The sequence below is a fragment of the Lithobates pipiens genome, unplaced genomic scaffold, assembly GCF_037356315.1.
Source record: "Lithobates pipiens isolate NorthernLeopardFrog02 unplaced genomic scaffold, aLitPip1_a1.2 Scaffold_8, whole genome shotgun sequence".
Lineage (NCBI taxonomy): Eukaryota > Metazoa > Chordata > Amphibia > Anura > Ranidae > Lithobates > Lithobates pipiens.
In genome coordinates this window covers 76,995,505-77,017,015 of record NW_027507903.1, presented here as the reverse complement: position 1 = coordinate 77,017,015, position 21,511 = coordinate 76,995,505, and the positions used below count along the sequence as shown (strand labels likewise).

Sequence of the window (21,511 nt, the reverse complement as noted above, 5' to 3'; positions counted from 1 at the left end):
GAAAGATTTAACCTCTCCCTTCTTCTTTTCTAGAGGTATAATAGACATAATAGAAAATGTTAATGTGCCCTTAGCTTTGCTTGAATTTTGAGTAAAGATCATCCTTTAGACTGTGACCTGGTATTTGTTACCAGCATCTTACCACCATACAAGACCTTGTTGCGCTATAAATCAAGAATACATTCCTTCTTTTACTCTTTACCTACCTTTTTTTGAGAGCTCCATTGTTTATGATTTAGACGTATTTGATCTATGAGATATTGGATGGCAAAGAATTCTACAAAAGACCCCAAAGTATTTGTACATCGTGGAATGGACACCATGTACTGTACAGCAGCTAGCGGCAGAAAACAGCTTGGGTAAATTCTGATAAATATTGTATAGATGAACTTTCAAGAACACAAAAGTCTTCTCTGCAAGGTTAAAAGCAATGCCTTTCCTTTTCAGGTGCCTGTTTTATTTACTCTGTTGAAAAAGAGTATTTTAACTTCGTACAGACAGACATTTTCAATGTTACAGTAAAAAGTTAATCTGATAAAATAAATCAATCCGCCATTGTCCTAAAATATAAATCTGCCATAGTTTTAGCATTATAGTTTTCTTTTTTGATGATTTTATGTTAGGTTAAGATCAAAGTCATTGACTTGCCAGAAAACGAATATACCTGCAGGGGATTGGTGAGTGTTCTAACGTCCAGGGATTTGTATGTGCATGAGGTTACTTCTTTGTAATATAACACAGTCTATATGAAGTCAGGAAAAATGATTTAGGGGTGACAAGATATCAGAACTTTTTGTTTCTACTGAAACAGTTAATATAGCAGGGTACTGTCTGGACGGTGTGCCAGTTACATGGGATGTTGGGTTTGTAACCACTTGGATAATTCAAGTCATGATATAGAGGGAACATCTACGGGGGGAAAATTACTTCTTGTAAAAGTGGCCTCACATGACCTTTCTCAAGACTGTTTTATATGGCCTTTAGGCCATGTTTTGCCCACTGCTAATCTATTGAAAGTCCAGAATCGATTGCTTATCCTTCTTTATGCCAACTGGGATCTAAGCTGAAAAACAGATTTAGAATTTCTTAAGAAATCTGAACAGGGAAAGTACAGTGTATTCTTCACTATACTGAAATAGCCATATAATTTTTCAAATTCCCGCCATAGAATATTTTGCTATCTTGTTTCACTTTAGTCTCCAAGGGGTTGATTTACTAAAACTGGAGAGTACAAAATTGGGTGCAGTTCTACATAGAAACCAATCAGCTTGCAGGTTTTATTGTCAAAGCTTAATTGAACAAGCTGAAGTTAGAAGCTGATTGGCTACCCAATACAGCAGTACCAGATTTTGCACTCTCCAGTTTTAGTAAATCAACCCCTGTGTCTAAATGTTTAACAGCTCCTGAGATAAAAAATCCGCCACAGTGAGACGTGGAGCCTGATTTTAAAAAGTGTGAAGTTTGAGTAAGTGCAGTGAGGTGGAGGGGTTATCTGATTTTAAAGCCGATCGTGTGCAGGAGAATTAAAAAACAAAGCTTCTATTTCATGTGATTGGATAGTTGTAAAATGCAGATGCGCGTCATATTTTTTTAAAAGTCCGTATTATCTGAATCTGTATCTGTATTGTCTGAATTGTCTGAATTATGTATAGTATGATTCCCATTGACATAAAAAAGGAAAAAAAAAAATCCATGTTACAAATGAGAGAAAAAGCCATTTTGCCCAAAGCATCCTGTAACGATATAAAATATTGCCTTGTAGCTAATGTTCAGCTGATGGCCGGGAAGCCAACGTTGATTCGCTGGCATTGCAGGATGGGAAGGCTCGGGGCACAGAGCACTGTGCCCTGAGGACAATGTAAACTGACCAATTGGAGCCTCAGCATGTGGTTACGTGCCTGTGAGGGGTGACGGACCTGGTAGAAACCTATTGGTTTGATGCCCCACTCAGTGTGAGCTAGGGGGCAGCAACACGGGCTGGGGGGTGGCGCCCCTGTGCCCCCTGTCAAACCGGCCGCCACTGGTGTTTATTTTTCCCTTGCTATCCAAAAAAAAACCTATAAAAAGTTTTTTAGGCTGGAGTTGCACTTTTTACCTGTAAATTTACCTGTTCCGACTTACATACAAATTCAACTTCAGAACAAACCTAAAGAACCTATCTTGTTTGTAACGCTGGGGACTGCCTGTAAATTCTTTTTCATAAGCCCAAGACCCAGAAACTGAGAAAGAAAAGGGCATAATTACAATGCAGCACTAGTATGCAAGAAGCAAGGCCTGTGTATGCAAGGATCAAATATGGCTTCCTCTTTGTACAGATATCGTATAATTAAAAACTAAACATAAACAATTTAAAAAAAACATTAACCCACTGATATTATTTACACTAAGTGGATAATTTTCATAATTAATTGGTATTCTATTAATATATGATGCAAATTAACTAAATTGGCAATAAAAGCATCATTTTGAGATAGAAATGTATTGATATCCTACCAGTTTAGCAGTGATTTTTGTATTGACAAAAGGGCATTAATATTTAAATTATAAAGCCTTGTACACACTGTACAATTGTTGGCCAACCGAGCGTCTGATTTTTGTCAAAAGGGCGTGTGCCAGGATCTTGTCTTGCATACCAACGTTACACAATTGTTGTGCCACAAACACGAACGTAGTGACGTACTACAAGGAATTTCAGCTCTTGAGTGCCACCCTTTGGGCCCCTTCTGCTAATTTCGTGTTTGGTGAGCATTGATTCCGAGCATGTGTTTTTCTACTTTTGACTTTTGTGTGACGGATTTGTGTACTGACCATAGGAAAAACAGACGTCAAGCTGTTGTCCGCCAACGTTTGTTGGCCGAAAATTGGACAACAATTGTCAAAAGGACCGTACTAACGGTAAGATTTTAGGACAACAGTCTGTTAACAGACAATCACCTGCCAACAATCAAACCGTGTGTACAAGGCTTTAGCGTACCTTTAACTCCATGCCCTCTCCTCAGTTCCAGTTGCACTGCCTAACCTGCCCTGGGTTGTCACAACACTTTATGGCCAGAATCCAGCATGCCAGTATCAGGTCTGTCTGTAGAGAAGCCATGTCTGTGTCTTTAGATTGCCACATTATTTTCAAAGGCCCAGGCCAATGCTGGCCAGGACAAGGTGGATCAGTTATTGCAAAAATGTGATAGGTACTGTGAATTAAATAGTTTTATTTTTTTGCTAAGAGCAAATAAGTGTCATTTGGAATAGCCAGTTACAGGTGCACGTATACCTTATAGGTACAATGAGGGGGATTTACTAAAACTGCGCAAAGAATCGGTTGCAGCTGTGCATGGTAACCAATCAGCTTCTAACATCAGCTTGTTTATTTAGGCCTTGACAATAAAATCTGGAAGCTGATTGGATTCTATGTAAAACCCCACCAGATTTTGCACACTCCAGCTTTAGTAAATCAATCCCAGTATGTTTCACAGAACGGGAAAGGCTTGCTCAATGGAAATTAGAATGCAATCTTCTGATATTATTAACTGACATTCTGCAGCAGTTGTAATCTACCGCAGGAAGGTAGAGCTAGGAAAACATACAATTGCTCAAAGTTGACAAAAATAAGTAATAAGTAAGACTTCCAAGCTATACTATCATAAGTCATTTCTTTCCAAATAGATAAAAATTGCAAGTATATCGTTGCTTAAGGTCACCTCTAGGTAGCAATAGTTAATCAATAAAACTTACCTTATGGAAACAATTGAGTTAAATCTAAATACTTCTAGATGCACTTTTTCTGCTATTTTGTAGTTCTGAGTCTGAAAATGTTATTTTTTATACAGTATTTTGTTCAATAAGTTTTGTATGTGGAAAACAATCCCTAATTGGACCACAAGGGGATTGCAGTATTTCAGAAGTGAAACCTCAAATGACTGAGTACAATTTAGCTGAGAGCTCAGTCAGTAGATGATGGCGGGTCGGCTGCAAGCTTTCCTGACACCACTGACTAAATGGACTTGATCACTAAAGGGCAGAACTGATGGGTTAGCATCAACTTGGGCTTTCGTAGGTATGCAAAATCCAATATCTATGCATAGCACATCATTTTTTTGAAGTTAGTGAGTGTATGTTAAGACTTTGTAAATGTACCGGGCAATTCTGATTTAAAATAAATGGAACTAAGATTTCCAGGGATAACACTTTTGCCTGTTTTTTTTTTGTTGTTCTAAAACTATACTATGAAATCTGGGATTCTAATCTTGTATATCTGCACAGCATGTACTGAAGTAGGCTGCTCTGTCAATAACTGACAAGCCACAGGCGGTCTAAGGGCTTATGTCCTACTGACATGGAATAATAGCAAAAATATGTAGAACACAGCAATATGTATGTGCCTGGGGTGAGATTTGGTTTCATTATCCATGCTTAAGTATATAGGTAAATATGAATAATGTATATGAATTGAATAACAAAACATTTATCATTATTTTTTTATTCTTGTCAGTGGTACAGGTCTTGGCAAATTAGGTTCTGAGCCAGACCATAACCTTAACTGGATGACATTTAGTTTGTGAAAGCACTATGAATCATAAACTGCCATGTTTCTTTTTCAATAAAACTCTTTTTGTTCATTTGCTGCATTTCAATGCTGCTGAGCTCCTGCGGCCTCTTTGCATCCACTTCCTGTTCACATGCATGTACACCAGCAATGGCCTCGTGGCATTTCTCAACAATGGCTTCCTGATGGTGATAACAGTGGACTTTGTCTAGCAAACAACACAGAAGCAGGACCCTATGTTTCCCCCCTATAATATGAAATACCCAAAAAAAGGACCCCAATTAAAATAATCAGGTAGTAAAGCCACAGATTTAAAACAAATTAAAAATTTGCTTTCAAAATCAAATTATTGTGTTAAAACTTAAGTAAATAATTGGATTAAGTCCTTGAACCAGTCATAAGGGCTTTTTTTCCTCTAAAAAATAACATACTTACCTGCTCTATACTAAAAGATAGAAGATTGACAGTGTGTGTATGGCTCGGTCTGGCCAATCCAATAGATGAAAAAATAAACCTAGTGCTCATGGTCACTAGGTTTCTTTTTACTTACCTGCTCTGTGTAATAGTATTGCATAGAGCAGTCCTGGACCTCCTCTTCTGTGGTCTCCTGCCAGTACTCTTGGCTCCTCCTCTTCTTAGGGTGACACTATAGGAAGCCAGTTCCTATGGGGGTGAACCTGTGGGCTTGTTTCCAAGCTGGGCTGTGTGTGTATATTGACACACACAGCATGGCTTAGCCCTGCCCCCTGCTCCCCCCTCACAGGATTTGATTGACAGCACCAGGAGCCAATGGCTCACCCTGCTGCCTCTGTGAGCAGAGAAAGGGGAGAGCCACTGCAGACAGGCACAGTGCTGGATTAATAAAATATGTGCCTCTGCTCCCTGGCTCAGCAGTAGTTCCACCCTTTGTGTGTTGAATAACTGTTACCCACACCATTTGCTGTGGTTCCTGTTGCTGGATCATATGTCCTGTAGTGACGCACAAACCGATGGGCGGAGCTACTGCAAATGGTTGGGGATCTGGTGTTCTACACACCTAAGAATGAAAAATACATACAGTGAGTGGGTAACAATGAATAGGCAGCATTTCAACCCCCAGGCCATCAGAAAGGTACATATAGTGTCTGTAAATTGCATCTTCTTCTAATCTGTTTTATATACATCCATTCACAAGTTTGCCTTGGAGGGTGAGATGGTGGGTGGTAAATGTATCCTTTCACGTATATCTTAAGTCAAAACTTTTTTTTTTGGGGAGTGGGAAATGTTTAGAAGCCCTCTAAGGTGTCTATTGCTGTCTGTGTCCCTGCTATGGAGTAATACCACAAAACCATTGTTAACTTTACCACCAAAAAAGAAATGGATATGAGCTCTACCTCAGGGGTATTTGGTTTTTGGAGGTAGTAATTTTGTGGTGGGCTCCCCCCACTAGTTGAGAATGGGAAGTTTTTAAAGCTTGTAGGACTCTGTAGTCTGTCTGTGTTATGTATTGTTACCTTTAACGTACATTTGTCGGAAACCTATAAAACTCAAACTGATATTCACTTTTTCTGGCCACCAAGCCTGCATGCGTACATGAGGGCCTAGTATAAATTTTAAGAGGATTTTTTTTTTTCTTTAATGTGTACTGTCCCTTTAAAAAAAAACACCTGGGTAGTCATCTTTTAGCATAAGTAGCACTAGAGCTCCATAAGCTCTCGAGTTAGCGCTGCGGTAGTGCTACCACCACTAAATGATAGCTCACTGGTTGTATTTTTTTAAATTTGTTTAACAAATATCAGCCAGCCAGGGATCTGTCATTTTGCTGCAGTTGTAGATCATCAGAGGTGAATTGTTGTGGTGGGGGTCAACATAGCCAAGCAGCTGGTCACCATGGTAGCGGGTCATCATGATTGATGTTGGATATACATTGCTGGACAAAGTGATTGACAATGTATTTAAATTGCGAAACATAGTATACTTTTATGACATACTCATTCTGCTGGGGGGGGGGGGGTGGGCAGATGGTTGAATATCTGGGGGCCTCCTTGTTATAAAGGGGACTTCTAGATTCCAAGAAGCCCCCCCTCAATGCAAAACCCACATTCCTTTTGGGGGACAGAATGTGAGGATGAATCTTTGTTCCACCAACATGGGGACAAGGTGGACTGCAAGGTGGGAGGCAGGGTTCGCAGACTGGGTTCACTAAACCACATGCAAACTGAACTTTACTTAGTTCATTCATCACTACTTACCTTAGTAAATATATTTCCAAAAAAATCACTTTTACCTGGAACATTACAAAGGTCATGCATTACTAAAAGCACATTTCCATTGAAGACTGTGTGCAGGTCTTTGGTAGGGATATTCTTATTCACCATAAATTGCCACTTACTAGCCATGAAACCATAGTAGTATGAATTTGTGGTGGGATATCCCCAACCATCATTTATTCACAGCGATCCTTCAAATGCTCCTCAAACTAATCTTAAGCCCAGTACACATGGGTCGAATGTTGGGCTACATCAGCCGGTTCAATAAAAACCAGCCTACATTAAGCCTGTGTGTATGACTTTGTCCCACCAACATGGGGACAAGGTGGATTGCAAGGTGGGAGGCAAGGTTCGCAGACTTCCCACTGGGTTCACTAAACCACATGCAAACTGAACTTTGCTTAGTTCGCTTACCACTACTTACCCTAATAAATATATTTCCAAAAATTCACTTTTACCTGGGACATTACAAGAGTCATGCATTACTTACTAAAAGCACATTTCCAATGAAGAATGTGTGCAGGTCTTTGGCAGGGATATCCTTATTCACCATAAATTGCCAGCTACTAGCCATGAAACCACAGTAGTATGAATTTTTGTTGGGATATTCCCAACCATCACAGTGATCCTTCAAAGTGCTCCTCAAACTGATCTTAAGTCTAGTACACACGGGTCGAATGTCGGGTGACATCAGCTGGTTCAATAAAAAAGCGCCCGACATTTGGCCCATGTTTATGGCAGCCGGTCTGACAGAAGCCGCCCTCCGCCTGTCCAAACACAATAGAACAGCAGCAGAGATCACTGTACTAACATCGGATTGTTAGTAAAGCTGCTCCGACCAGAGCTGTCAGGTTTTTTTCGTTCAGCCCGCTGGGTTGAATAAAAAATAAATAAAAATGTGTGTTGTGTACGAGGCTTTATCCAATTTAAAACTGTTTCCAGTCTTTTTAAATAGCTGTTTAATTCTGTCATGTGGTTACATTAACTTTCTGGGACAGAAGACAACAAGAACTCTAATTGTACACCCAATTGAAGAAGGGGAGGAGATAGGCATGAGGTTGGGGCACCCACACTGAGCACACATGCTTATTACTGCCGCTAGCAAAAACCAAGCTTATATAACATATCAAGACCCCTGAAGTATGCACGCATTCATTTGTCCCTACATTTTTGCCTTTCTTACTGCTGCCTGGATAGATCATTATTCGGCCAGGCTGACTCCTTTGATGTTAGATCCCAAAGCAAAAAATAACTCCTATGAGCAAAAATAACTAGTGGTACCAATCAATAGTGACCTGATATGAAATGATTGAAGCTGTAATTACGACCGCACAATGTCTGTGTATGTGTTACTATACTTACTATGTTATTATGAAGTTCAGCTCAGAGCTGATATCTGAATATGTACAGAGTTCCTGGGTAGTTTGAGCATTATTATTATCTAGTGTATGGTCTCCTCTATCATTATGCAAACCTAACTTAATGTTTTTAGATTCCTTATGCCGCGTACACACGATCAAATAAGTGGGTGGAAAAGTCAGGCAAACTCAAATCCGCCGGACAATCCCCCCGTGTGTAGCCTCCGGCATACTTTTTTGACCCGAAAGTACGGCGGACTTATAAAGTAGTTTTGCACTCCAATCTTCCCGCCGGACTCGCATTTCGGCCGACAATCTGGCCGTGTGTGTGCCAGTCCACCGTACTTTTGAAATGAGCGGACTTTTCCCGCCCGGAGAAAAGTCCGCTCATTTCGAGCGGGTCTTTAGGTAGGCGGGGCCCGCGAGGGAGACGTCGCTGGCCCCGCCGCCTGTTATGAACTTAAAGGGGAACCCCAATGCCGAAAAAAATCGGCGTGGGGGTCCCCCCAGGTCCACATCAGACCCTTGTCCGAGCACGCTACCCGGCCGGCCAGGAAAGGGGGGCGAGCGAGTGTCCCCCCCTCCTGAGCCGTACCAGGCCTGGTGCCCTCAACATGGGGGGTGCCAAAGCACCTTGTCCCCATGTTGATGAGGACAAGGGCCTCTTCCCGACAACCCTGACCGTTGGTTGTCGGGGTCTGTGTCCGGGGGGCTTATCGGAATCCGGGAGCCCCCTTTAATAAGGGGGCCCCCGGATACCGGCCCCCCACCCTATGTGAATGAGTATGGGGTACAATGTACCCCTACCCATTCACCTGTAAAATAAAGTACAAAAAAAAACACAACACACAAGATAAAATAGTTTATTGCACAGCTCCGGGGGTCTTCCGTCTTCGGGGGGTCTTCTCGCCGGACTCCTTCGCTATCTTCTTGTATCTCTTTTACTAGCGGAGGAGCCCGGCTTTCTTCCTCGCCGCCGGCCTCTTCTTCCGACTTCGGGGGTCTTGTCCCCCTCTTCGGTTCTTCTGCCGGGCCACCGGGCCTTCTTATAGCTCTTTTACAGGCGGTGGCCCGGTCTTCTGTCGCCGCCGCCGCCTTCCATTCTTCTTCTTCTTCTCCTGGAGATGTTGACTCGACGTTCTCTCCGGCCGCAATGCCAGGGACGCGCTGCGCGGCGACTTATATAGGGACAAGGGGGCGGGGTCATCGGTTGATGTCACATTGGTTGATGTCACATGAACCCATGTGACATCAACCCATGTGACATCAACCGATGACCCCGCCCCTTGTCCCTATATAAGTCGCCGCGCAGCGCGTCCCTGGCATTGCGGCCGGAGAGAGCGTCGAGTCAACATCTCCAGGAGAAGAAGAAGAAGAAGAGGAACGGAAGGCGGCGGCGGCGACAGAAGACCGGGCCACCGCCTGTAAAAGAGCTATAAGAAGGCGTGGTGGCCGGGCAGAAGAACCGAAGAGGGGGACAAGACCCCCGAAGTCGGAAGAAGAGGCCGGCGGCGAGGAAGAAAGCTGGGCTCCTCCGCTAGTAAAAGAGCTACAAGAAGATAGCGGAGGAGTCCGGCGAGAAGACCCCCGAAGACGGAAGACCCCCGGAGCTGTGCAATAAACTATTTTATCTTGTGTGTTGTGTTTTTTTTTGTACTTTATTTTACAGGTGAATGGGTAGGGGTACATTGTACCCCATACTCATTCACATAGGGTGGGGGGCCGGTATCGGGGGGACCCCTTATTAAAGGGGGCTCCCGGATTCCGATAAGCCCGCCGGACGCAGACCCCGACAACCAACGGTCAGGGTTGTAGGGAAGAGGCCCTTGTCCTCATCAACATGGGGACAAGGTGCTTTGGGGTGGGGGGGCTGCGCGGCCCCCCCCTTCCCCAAGGCACCCCCCATATTGAGGGCACATGGCCTGGTGCGGCTCGGAGGGGGGGGGGCGCTCGCTCGTCCCCCTTTCCTGGCCGGCCGGGTAGCGTGCTCGGACAAGGGTCTGATGTGGACCTGGGGGGACCCCCACGCCGTTTTTTTTTGGCTTTGGGGTTCCCCTTTAAGTCCATACCAGATGGCGGGCCCAGCGATGTCTCCTTTGCGAGCCCCACCTACCTGGAGAGGCGCTCGAAATGAGCGGACTTTCCTCCGCGTGTGTGAGCGAGTCCGTTCATTTCAAAAGTAGGGCGGATAGTACGGCGGACTTAGTACACCATATTAGTCCGCTGAAAAAGTGCCGTGTGTGGGCAAGTAGCCCGTTCGGAAAGTCAGACGGACAGTTTGGTGGGAAGTCCGCTACGTGTGTACGCGGCATTAGTCACCAAAAGATTTTTAATAAGTACACACATCAGCTAAGTATGTAACATGTATAAGTAAACATAATTATAACTGGATTTTGCTATAACTCTGCATGTTCATAGATCAAGATAACCCCAGGTTTATCTGAACTGAGGGCAGCCCAGGCAGGTACCTACTGTATATGCATGTCTTGCTATTAAGAAAATGCCTTCTGAAGACTCACAAATATCACATGGCATTCAGTGTCTGAGGACAAGCATGGAAATGACTGACCGAATTGCATTAGACCATCTTTTCTCTGCATAGAGATGGATATCCCGCTGAGACAATGAGTGCTATCAAGTGCAGAGACTGTAAAGGTTTTTCATCATAAAAATGGATCACGCTATTTATTGCCCTATAAAAAGTGGCCTTATTCATAACATGCTTTGCTATTTACCTTTTTGAGCACTAGAGGGCAGTATTTGAATTTATACCTTTCCTGGTCCTCCTGTATAGGGGCTTTGCTGAACAATCAATCAAATTCTGGTTTTCATTGTCTATCTTGTATTGGCCCGGTAGAAGCTAATTACTAGTAAAATGCTTACTATTCGTTTGGAGTATATTAGTTAATGACTGCCTAAAATAATTTAGCATCCCTCTATTAAACATTATAGATTCCATATATTTCAGTACATATTGCATAATGCTCAACATATTTTAAAGCTGAACCTGGTTATATCAGTCTTATGCTGTGTATTTCTTTTATTTGATTGAGATTTTTTCCTTTTTGCTGTGATCATGGAGCTGAATGATCTTTATCAGGCACTACTGCTGGCTCTTCTACACCTTTATCCATAATTTTCTGCCTTCTAATTTTGGTGCAGATAATAAAGGGATAAATCGTGACATGTCTAAATAAGAGATAAACAGTATTCAGGAAAATTCCTGCTGCAGCACCGTCACAGTAGGAACAAGATTGGTAAAAAAGAAACCTAAACCTGCTTCCTAGATTTTTCTGGGAGATTTTATTAATTCGGAAGAAGTTAAAGAAAAGCACACAATGAAATTATTGGATGAAGGATCGTCCGTTTTTTTCTTTTTTTTGCATGCTAGTCTCATATCTAAAATGAAGAGTTTACTAAACTGACAAAAATTCTCATAGGACAGAATAAAAATTGGGAAGTGATGTAATGTGTTGTAGTGTATTTGTATTGTATTTTTGAATGACAACTGTACTGATTAAATTAAAATTTGGTATCCTATGAGAAAATCTTTGTGCTTGTCCCATCAGATAATAGGGAAACATTGCATCTCTGTAGGTTATATGTGAGCTTAAAGTGGTTAAAGTGGAAGCAAAGATTAAAAAGGTCCCCTCCACCCACCTCCTACCTATCTTGTATAAAAAAAGCTCTACTTACATACCTATTTTTATTCCGCTTTTATGCCTGGTCACATGATCCTGAAGCCCCAGCCCCCCTGTATCAGCAAGCGCTCAATAATGCCTGGGAATACCAGGAGCCGTGAGGTCACCCATAGGCTCCCATGGCTCAGCTATTGTTGGAATGCCCTCTTCTCCCCTGCAGCAACCGCTTACTAACAGAGATGAATGGGAGCTGTATGAACACATGACCGCACCAGAGAAGTTTTAAAATAGGTGTGTACAGATCTTACTGATATATGTCAGGCAGGATAAGTAGGGGAAAGAATGTTTTTAAGAATAGTTATACTTAGGCTTTTCTTCCAATTTAAAAAAGGAGAAGACGCTTCAGATGTCAACACTGTTTGTTTATTCCAAGTTACATCTCCACTGACTAGCCACTGATAGCGCCTTTCATTTGCAATTTGTTTAGGTACTTTGGAACGCCATGAAACGGGAGAGATGGCAAAAGCGATCCTTACCTCCTGTGAAGATTTTACCATTGAAATGACAGATTCCATTATAAACACTTCGCAAGAGACACAAAGAAACTCGAGGACAACGTTCAAGTCATCAAACTCATACAAACTTGGAAACCTGTCCCATAATCTGATCCATCCAGAGAAGTCAACAAACAAAGTAAGGAGACAACATAGCATGTCAGATAATACTGCTTAGACCTGAACTGCCGATTCTTGGTCTGTGATTTGAGAATGTATATTCAAATGTTTTGTGAGTCCACTATGTGTAGCAAATATTGCTATTTTTTATTATATCAGTGCACAAAGTCCCACCCTACAATGCATTGACAGTACCAGGTCTAGGTAGGAAACAAAAAATAGACCAGTGTTATCTGTTACCTCGGTTTAAATCGATCAACACTTTGGTTGTTTCTCATGACACAGTTTTGGAGTTGTATTTGAAGCATCTCTTATGCCCCGTACACACGATCGGACTTTCCGCCAACAAAACCGTGGATTTTTGTTCGAAGGTTTTTGGCTCAAACTTATCTTGCATACACACGGCCACACACATATTAGCCAACAATTCCGAACGTGGGAACGCGGTGACGTACAACATGTACAATGAGCCGAGAAAAAGGAAGTTCAATAGCCAGTGTGGCTCCTTCTGCTTGATTCCGAGCATGCGTAAACTTTTGTGTGACGGACTTGTGTACACACGATCGGAGATTCCCGCAACAAAGTTTTGTTGGCGGAAAATAGGAGAACCTGCTATCAAACATTTGTTGGCGGAAAGTCTGACAGCAAATGTTCGATGGAGCATACACACGATTGGACTTTCCGACAACAAGCTCACATCCAACATTTCCTGTCGGAAAATATGACCGTGTGTACGTGTCATTAGAATAAATATTTATTTTCAGTAAACATATATGAAAAAACAAAAATCCCTTTAATCAATTGTTAACCTTCAGCATGTGCCCAGCTCCCATACAAGATTCTCACTGATTATAATAGCCTTGCTACACCTACAGTATTTCAATGATTTTTTTTTTTTGTTGTAAGTGTACTGGTGATAAAGGTTACCTCCAAAGTTGGGCATGTAAACATTTTTCTCGTTCAGCCTCATAGATCCCTCTATCCACTCAATCCTCCAATCCCCACTAAACAGTGTGGCTGGACAAATCTGCATTGCTTGCTATTATAATCTGACAGACAAAATTTGTGGCTGTCAGAATACCTGAACAGTATCTGCATCGGAGTGGATGCAGGTGCTGTTCAGCCGAGAATTTTCTGCCTGGCTTTTCTGACAAAAGTCATTGGAAAAAACAACTTTGAGCCAGGTGGTGCCGACAGGGCCACCCATGCCATTCCTATAGAATTTGATATGTGTATGGCCAGATTTAAACTCATGGAGATTCCTAGGTATTTGGAAGGAAAGGTGAGGTGGAACTGGACATTATTGCCCTGCTGAGGTTTTATTCTGTATTTTCTTTTTAAATGGTTAAAGTAAAATGTAGTTTTCCCACAAAGAAAATAACAGGTTCACTGTAACTCTCCTTTCATTGTTGAGTGGCGGATGAACATGTATAGTGTGTACCAAGTTTGCTTAGATCAACATGCTTGCTTCAAGGGAATAGAAATATGGGAGTTGCTATTGCTGACTTGGTTTTAATGGTGTAGAATTCAGGTCATTCGTATTGAGTCCCTGTCCTGGAACCAGCCAGTGCATATCAAGTGTCCTAAGGCTTCATGTACACTGGCCTACATTTACTGTGGCCATGGGAAAATGTAAAACACAGCAATATCACTGAGTTTTTGGCATGTTTTGCATTTTCCCATGGCCGTCGCTCAAAACGTTCCTATCCTGAACTCTGCCATATTCAGGAGATGCGGCAATTCCTAAACTTTGCTTAAAACCTATGTGTACATCGACACATAGGGGTTGATTTACTAAAGGCAAATAGACTGTGAACTTTGCAAAGTGCAGTTGTCCAGAGCTTAGTAAATTAGGAAAAGCTTCACTCTGCAAAGAATACCCAATCACATGCAAGGAAAATTAAAAAAAAACTAATTTTTGCTTGCACATGATTGGATGATGGAAAGCAGCAGAGCTTTTGCTCATTTACTAAGCTCTGAAGCAACTGCTCTTGCAGAGCAACTGCACTTTGCAAAGTGCACAATCTATGTTCCTTTAGTAAATCAACCTCATAGGCTTTTATGGACTGGAGTTTAAGAGCTTTGGCAAAAAAAAAAAAAAAACGCCAAAAACTCCTAAACTTGAGTGTAGGCTAGTGTACGTAAAGCCTAATATCTGATATGTACAAGGCATGTTCCAGAGAGATGACTCAATAAATGGTGAAGCCACAATACAGATGACTTCCTCTGAAACCTGAATCTTCTGACAAGTTGGCAAGTTCAGCTCTAATAATTTTATGATGGGTTATTTTTAAAATGATCTACGTTTGCTACTATAAAGTTATTTAACAAACATAATGAAGATGGCAGAAACAAAACTTGGAAGACTTTGGACATAGTAGACATTTTAAAATGTTAGTTCAACTCCCATGCTGGGAATGTTTGTACCTTTATACCTCCTTGTACAGTGATGTGCATTCCTGGAACTAAAACTAGTTCTGGGTGTCAAAAATGTCAGCCTTGAGTGGGGGGTGGGATCCTTGACAGCATGACCACGTCTTGACGTGGAAGATTTTGTGGTACTGAGGTAGGAGCCTCTTTTGCCTTCACTAGTTTTCCAGAGGACCCTGCTGTCAAACTGACAGCAGTGTCTTGCACAATACACAGGCAGAACGGTTTCCATGAATGTGTCTGGAGCAGGAACCAATTGTCACCCTGACAGCAGAGCAGGTGCATTGCAAATTACATAGGGAAAAGATATTCTCCTGTTGTAATCAGGAGGGCTGGGCTGTTAGCTCTGTGGCTCAGAAGCATTGACATTGGTTCCCATATGAATGAACACTGCATTTGTCTGCACGTAATGTCAGTTTCAGCAAACCTGAGTGTAAAAAAAAAAGAAAAAAGAAGTGTATTTTTCATTAAATAAGTTTCTATTTAACCCTTTATTAACCTGTAGTAAACCCTAATTAGTGTTTTCTAACCTCATCTTTCACCTTTTTTTTTTCACTTTTTTTTGTGCTGATTTTTTTTTACTACTTGTATATAAACCTTTTTTTCATTTTTGTCTATTTGTAGTGTCATATTGTAAAAATTCCCCAATTTAAAAACAAATCTTTATTTCATTTATATAAAAATCATTCTGATTGTTTGAACCATATCATTTGGCTGCCTTTAGTAAAGGGAGAAATTGTATGAATAAAATATGCATTTGAGTTATAACCTACCGTACTTCATAAATAGAAGGGCACATTTTGGTTATCATACTGATAATAAAAATCTGGCTATGTTTTACCATACTCATTATTATTAAAGCAAACTGGTATAAACCCAATGCAACCTCCCCCTACCCCAATATTATTTAGTATTTTATGGAAAAGTGGAAGGCGAATGTCATTTATGTAACCCAACTGCTTTATGGGCAACCATGCCATCTCAGCCCAGGGGAAAGGTGGAGGGAAAATATTAAATTTTTTGTCTTGGGTGCCAAAAGACTATGTCTGACAGGTTCCCTTTAAAAACGCTGGACTAGTTTCTTAGTGAATGGTAAATAAGTGATGTTGAGGTTGAGGTTCATATTTTTGCTTGAACACAATTAAACTGTCCCCTTTTTTTTATTTCATAGTACCTGAATGAACCTCTAATATATTTAAATCTGACAAACCCTTTCTTACAATAACTGTTGCAGGAAAGTAGATTTAAGATGGAATTTAGTGATGCGATTTGTGTAATTGTACAGTAGTGGACCCTGTACATAAAAATAAGCAAAAAAACAATTAAAACCAGTAGAACCAATGTGGCAGGCATTTTAAGTTAAAGCAGATCTGTCTAATGTCAGGGTTCAATACAGACATTGCTTTTACCTCTACATTCATACTGCTAAGTAATCAACTGTAGAAAATAAGAAGCATTGATGCCTTTTAATTACCTTTCCGACACTTTTTTAAAAAAAAATATTTTTTAGGAACGGTTAAATAAAGGCTGCATGTTTTTTTTTTTTTTTTTTTTAACTATTCTGTGCTCGAGTTCCGCTGTAGATCATTCAAACTCTTATAACTCAATTTTTTGTAACTTTCAAATTGGCACTGGCAAGCTCAACAGAATTATGTCACTTTGACTAATTTATGAAGTGCTGTATGGTCAAATTTTCACTTTGTAGTTGCTAATTATTTTAAAGTGGACTTTTTATTTCTTCTTACCTTGACTCAGCACTTGAAGCAAACATGAGATGTCAAGACTTAATTAAAATGAATATCTTATAGTAAGCCATAGTATATTATTCTACATTCTAGCAGATTACACCAGAGTATTTTACAACCTATTTCTTAATTTTATTCCTAGTTATTAAAAAAATATTTTTTTGAGTTTAAATTACTTTTAAAAATATATTGCAATATTTTAAAATAATTCTAAAATCCACATGAAGTTTACCTTTTGGCATTTTATTATAGGGCATTAAATTTGCTATAACAGTAGACAATAGGAAAGTATTGCTCTGGTTGTATCTCAGTTACTGCTGTTGTCATGCTTTCAGGGAGACCCGCAGGTTAAGCTATTCCGATTTGCGTATTAATGCAGGAAGAGGGCTGTTCAGCACAGCCAAACTTCAAAGACTTTGCCATGTCACAGCGTTTGTGCTCATGTAAATCTGTGTTACAAAAGAAGAATGCCTTAATTTCATGGTCCCCTGTCCTTTCTTATTTAGTTATTGTAGTGCACGTGCCGAGTGGACTCCCAGTAACAGAAGGCCACTGCTCGGCCTTGTGTGACAAATGCAGTTGACACAAGATCCATATTAATGTTGTCAAGGATCTTTGATGTATCTAAGCAGATTTTAATTATTTTCAACATCACAATCCCTATGTTATGCAGTGCAATCGTTCTTTTTTTTTTTTTTCAGTCAACATTTTTAACTCATTCCAGGACAAGTTTCAGTGTGACTGTGCAGTAATAAAAAAATATATTTCATTTTATTTAAAAATCTTGTAGTAAAAAAAAAAAAAAAAAAAAGAAATAACTTTAATATTGGCTTCCACGTTCAACAAAAGGGCATTCATCAAGTCACCAATTTGTGTGGCAAAGTGCCATTTGAATAGTGTATTGTTCGAATACTTATGGTCCGTTTGACAGGGACTCTTGCTGTAAATAGTGCAATTTGACTCCAGCTGTTAAAGAGTGTCTCTGACAGAAGCCAAATAGAATGGAGATGCTTTACTGCACCGCAGAAAAATCAATATTGGGTTCTTGTTCACAGTAACCTGCTCTTTTCTGTAGATTTATACAATCATATATGGTCCTTACAGAGGAGAAAAGAAAAAAAAGACCCAATAAAAGAAGCATTGCAATTTCTTTGCATATTGTTGCCAAAAAATGGAGGAATATAGGAAATAATTATGACTGCCATCTTTTTTGTTGTTTTTTTTTTTTTTTTTTCAACTCAGACTTTAAAACTGATATATGTAGCTTTATTAACTGGTGAGAGGAGGAGGAGGCTTGCTTTATAGTGCTTGCAGCAATGTGCAAATGAGCAATGGATTTTTTGTGTTATAAAACCATTATAAAACATTATGTAAAAATAGATAGAATAGCTTAAAAATGGAAAATATTTTATACATTTTTTTTTTTACTTATGATATTTTTATAATTGTTATGATTGATATATGTAGCTTTATTAACTGATGAAAGGAGGAGCAGGATTGCTTTATAGTGCTTGCAGCAATGTGCATCAGGATTTTTGTGTTTTATAACAACACTTGCAATTATTATAAAACATTATGTAAAAATAAATACAATAGCTGAACAAATAAAAAAATATTTTTAGACAGAATTTTTTATTTTTTTTACTCAACAGTATTAACAAAAATATATATTAAAAATGTATGCATAACGAAATATAAATGAATCCAAATGTATGACTTTATTTTAGCTTTTTGAGACAAGGTAACAGGTAAAGATTGTGCATTCCCAGACCTGCTTGTTTATCTGTAAGGTATTTTGTACTTGATAACAGTTGATATTATGGTACACAGAAACATGAAATATTTTCTAATCAAAAATATATAACCCGGAGCAGTAATGATTAGGGGCAATGCAGTAAAATAATTATTAAATGTTTCATTTTTATATGTAGTCTCCATAGGTTTTAAACAAGTTGTTTGCAAAGGTTTCAGTTCTTTTATTTAGAAAGTGTATATCAACTCATGTGTGAAACAAGTGCTAACCACTATTTATTTTTGATTTTTTTGCCTCTAGCAACAATCAGAATTCTAGTTTTCATTTTTTTGACATAGACTGCTGATATGGCAATAGGATGCTGCTTGGTTGCTATTGGCGAGAAGGATTTTATTCTAGTGTGCTTTTCATTCCTCAGCCATATTGTACATTGGGAGATTATTTACATGGCTTTGAGAAAAAGTGTTAAAATCCAACTAACAATTATTCATATCTTAACTGTTGTGATATCTTTTTCCATCAGATGTTTTTTATAACTAATACTATAGGGTTGGTTTATACAAAATCTGGTGTAGCTGTGCATGGTAGCCAGTCAGCTTCTAATTTCAGCTTGTTCAATTTCACAATAAAACATGGAAGCTGATTGGTTTCACCAGATTTTGCATTCCCCAGTTTTAGAAAATCAACCCCTTAAACCCCATACACACTCAGATTTTCTGCTGATTTTTTCCTTCAGATTTTCTAAAACCATATAATATGAGGTCAAACCTTAGGAGTTTCAATTTGTATGCAATCAGGCAGGCCCTTGCACTACATGGTTTTGGTAAATCTGAAGACAAAAATCAGCAGAAAAACTGATAATGTGTATAGGGCTAGTATTTTTCATTTTTTTTTTCATTAATTTTTTATTATGTTTGTGTAAAGCTCTAACAATAGATTGGAATTAGCTTCCTTGGCGAGGTACAAAGAGCAAAAAACATAATAGTCAATTGTATTTTTGTTAAATTTATTTTTTTATCATCTTTAAATAAAATAAAAATAGTGCATGGAATTTAGGCATTTTTTTTTTTTTTTAGTTTTGGATAGAGTTGGGATTAGATAGAATTTAAGAGGTTTCTCTTGCTGTCTGTGGCCCCATTGGGGATTTTCCCCTCTTACTTCTGTACAGCCAACTGTATTTATGGGGGTATAACCTCTCTTTGTTTTAAAAAAAACCAAGGCTATAGTTAGACTTTAATTACCTGATGCATAATTATTATGTAAAATGGCTGTAATAGCAAAATAACTAATTTAACTGGCAAACAAAATTTTAAAGATTAAAAAAAGTACTGCGGTGCAAACCTGTCCACCAGATGGTAAATAGGGGATAAGCTCAGAGGGGTTCAAACACAAGTACTGATGGGAAGCTGCCAAAGCTGACAGCCAATCATAGGCAATGGAGGCATTCCCTGTCCTACAACCGCACATATGCAAGGGGAATGTATAAATGCGGTTGCGGGATGGGTAATGGCTCCGCTGCCTATGATTGGCTGTCAGCTTTGACAGTTTCCTGGCCAGCTAATCACTGGTGGTATAGTATTGATTTCAATTATACTTACAGATTGTATCATTGTACCCTATATTGCTGTTCCTTAATCTCATGAACACTTCCACCTCTATCGTATTATGTGTACTGATTCAATGGGATTGATCTACTAAATTAGTAAAGTGCCAATAGTAGCACATACCTTGTATTCTCTTCCCTACCTCTCCATTTAGTTGCATGGAGTGATGAAATATATGCAATATTTCTGATTATGATGAAGGATGTGACGCAATCCCTTTCTTCCCAAGTGACATTGCTGGTGCATAGCTAATGACTGTCAGATATGTGCATGACCGGAAGAATAAACAGAACTAACTCTCTTTTCTCTAAGTGGCTGTTGCCCTGCATTACAAATCCACAAATTCAGGTTTTTAGCAAGTCGATATTCCAGGTAAAGTTATGAGTATCTCATTATCATCACAATATCATTGTTTAACCACTTCCGGACCGCCCACTGCACTTATACTGTGGCAGGGCGGCCAGGCTGTGTGAAACAACCTACCTGTACGTAGTTTCCTGCATGAGATACTATGAGTACATGTGCCTGCTGCATGCCGGGGAGCACACGCGCGAGTCTAACGGACTTTAATCCACTGGCCACCTGCGATCGTGATACACAGAGGAGGAATGGGGATCTGCTTATTAAAGGGGGCTCCCGGATTCCGATAAGCCCCCTGCCCGCAGACCCCGACAACCAACGGCCAGGGTTGTCGGGAAGAGGCCCTTGTCCTCATCAACATGGGGACAAGGTGCTTTGGGGTGGGGGGGCCACACGGCCCCCCTTCCCCAAGGCACCCCCCATGTTGAGGGCACGCAGCCTGGTACGGCTCAGGAGGGCTCGCTCGCCCCCCTTTCCTGGCCGGCCGGGTAGCGTGATCGGACAAGGGTCTGTTGTGGACTTGGGGGGACCCCCCCGCCGATTTTTTTCGGCGTTGGGGTTCCCCTTTAAGTCCATACCAGGCGGTGGGGCCAGCGACGTCTCCTTCGCGGGCCCCGCCTACCTGGAGACCCGCTCAAAATGAGCGGACTTTTCTCCGGGCGGGAAAAGTCCGCTCATTTCAAAAGTAAGGCGGACTGGCATACACGCGGCCGGATTGTCCGCCGAAATGCCAGTCCGGCGGGAAGATTGGAGTGCAACACGGCATTCTAAGTCCGCCGTGCTTTCGGGTCAAAAAAGTATGCCGAAGGCTACACACGGGGGGATTGTTTGGCGGACTTGAGTTTGCCGGACTTTTCCACCGGATTGTTTGATCGTGTGTACGCGGCATTAGGGTCAGATTTGTCTGCTAAAATGCTGCAGTCCTATTAAAAAATCGCAGATCATCGCCATTACCAGTAAAAACAATAAAAAAATGAAAAGTCCCTAAATCTATCCCCTATTTTGTAGACGCCCTTAAACCTTTCTGCAAACCAATCAATATTGGGATTTTCTTTTAACCAAAATATGTAGAAGAATACAAATTGGCCGAAATTGATGAAGACATTTTTAACTTATTTTTTTGGATATGTATTATAGCTGAATGTAAAAAATATTGT

The 21,511-nt window shown here is 40.4% G+C and overlaps 1 protein-coding gene across 4 annotated transcripts in view; it reads left to right on the top strand.

Annotated features, from left to right (window-relative positions):
• The window catches only part of WDR72 (WD repeat domain 72), a 451,594-nt gene that overhangs the window by 214,318 nt on the left and 215,765 nt on the right, over nt 1–21,511 (top strand). For all 4 annotated transcript variants that reach the window (XM_077473505.1, XM_077473507.1, XM_077473506.1 and 1 more), the window contains exon 14: nt 12,276–12,481. In XM_077473505.1, coding sequence (XP_077329631.1) covers nt 12,276–12,481 — 206 coding nt within the window. The remainder of the gene's footprint in view (nt 1–12,275; nt 12,482–21,511) is intronic.